Below are 1,855 nucleotides of genomic sequence, written 5' to 3'. Positions count from 1 at the left end.
CACCAGCACTAGAGGGGAGAACGGCCGATTCCATCGGTAAAACCTATTGTTGAGCAGCAAAAGGCCTCTGTGGCCAGACCAGTGGGAGAAACAGGGCTTACCAGCAGGAGGTGGAGTTCCGTTGATGAAGTCCAGGCACTGGTTCCTGTAGGTGCCCCATTTCTCCTTCACAAGCTCCAGGGGGTTTGTCGTGGACACCTACAAGAGGATGGATCTTTGTGGGTTTAATTGGTTTCTGCCTTTAAGTTCAAGTTATTAAATCAGAAAACTCCTGCAGCTAGGCTGGGGCATTGGAAGATTTTAGAATATTGTCTGTGAGAATAATCAATAAATTGGATATTGGATTATAATTATATTGGATCATTATCACTAAATTTTAAATTAATAAACTTTGCAACCATTTTGTCAATCTTGGCAGCCAACAGCTGATACATGGTTGCCACCTTGAAAACCACTTCTAAAAGTTAGTGTTGGGGTCAATTCAGGGTGTAAATGTGCCCTGAATTGAGTTACTTTCAGTTCAATAAGACTATAACATTGTATAACACAACATGGCAAAATCTTGATTTCATTACAATGCTTTACCACTGAAGGACAACAAACAATAGTTTGAATCATCTCCAGGCCCACTCAGAGCTTACAAGACTACACTTCTTACGGGAGTTCTGTGAAAGTCCAGGTGCCCAGTTAGAGCTGTAAAAAAAGACTAATGTGTGTGTGTGTGTGCAATCCATGAGATCTTCTGTGTTGGCTGGGGTCATATATATTGTTCATATTTTGGGGCACTTGAGGTGGTGGGGATGTTTTTTCAATGACAATGCTGTTTTTTTCTTCTTGCTGGGAAAGGCAAACCCCGCCATCGACAATGGAAACAGCATAGAGTAGCATGTGCATAACGCAAATAAATTGTATGGCTGTTTCTTAGAAAGCGCCTGGTAAAATAAAAAATTTGCTATTTTACAAAAAATGACGTTACGGATTTCCACTTTAAAGAGGAGGGTGTAGAAATAGTGATGGAGGTAGAGAGAGCTGGGAAGGTAAGGGAGTGAGTCGTACTTTACCTGTGTGAAGCTGCAGAGTGTTAGCAGAGCCAAAAGGACGGACACCTGGTACATTCCACTGATGGGGGGATGGGGGGACGGGACGCAGAGCAGGATCTCAGTTCATGAGGGATGCTTTGCTCTGTCTCTCTCTGTAGGCTGCACACAACAACGGCCATGGTGATTACTGAAGAGAGGGATGCGTTGGAAAGGTGTTTGGACCAAAGGGAGAAAACAATCACATTGGATGTGGTGAACAGAAAAGAAATGGAATCAATTAATACACATTATTATCCAAAACCCATCACACACACGCACACACACACACACACACACACACACACACGGACACACGCGTGTGCACGCGCGCACACACACACACACACACACACACACACACACACACACACGCGCGCGCGCACACACACACACACGCACGCACACATTTACACACCAACACACAAACACACAAAAGCTCTTAATGCCCCTTCATTGTATGGAATATACAGTACAGTGATTGTGTGTGTGTGTGTGTGTGTGTGCGTGTGTGTGCCTGTGTGTGTGTGTGTGTCTGTGGGCGGATGTTTTTTCCATTCATGGTCAGGTCAATTCCTCGGTTTACATTGATCGTTTTCTGCAGTGATGGAGGAGAACAAAATGAAATCTGAAACGTTCCTGCAAAAAACACCTTGACCATGGAAACATTTTTGGCCAAAACGTTTCAAATTCCATTCTGTTCTGGTTGCTGGGCTTCTGCCGAACACCATCTTCCGTTGCTTGTGTGTGTGTGTGTGTGTGTGTGTGTGTGTGTGTGT

General features: G+C 44.3%; 1 protein-coding gene across 1 annotated transcript in view; it reads right to left on the bottom strand.

Moving 5' to 3' along the window:
- The window catches only part of gcgrb (glucagon receptor b), a gene marked incomplete at both ends in the record, with an annotated part of 8,674 nt that extends 7,559 nt beyond the window's left edge, over positions 1–1,115 (bottom strand). The window contains 3 exons of the mRNA XM_079999416.1: positions 1–8; positions 102–198; positions 1,062–1,115. The exon at positions 1–8 is cut by the window's left edge and continues 100 nt beyond it. Coding sequence (XP_079855542.1) covers positions 1–8; positions 102–198; positions 1,062–1,115 — 159 coding nt within the window. The remainder of the gene's footprint in view (positions 9–101; positions 199–1,061) is intronic.
- Positions 1,116–1,855: the final 740 nt, after the last annotated feature.

This window comes from Zeus faber (genome assembly GCF_960531495.2).
Source record: "Zeus faber genome assembly, chromosome: 4".
NCBI lineage: Eukaryota > Metazoa > Chordata > Actinopteri > Zeiformes > Zeidae > Zeus > Zeus faber.
This window is presented reverse-complemented; position numbering and strand designations above follow the sequence as displayed.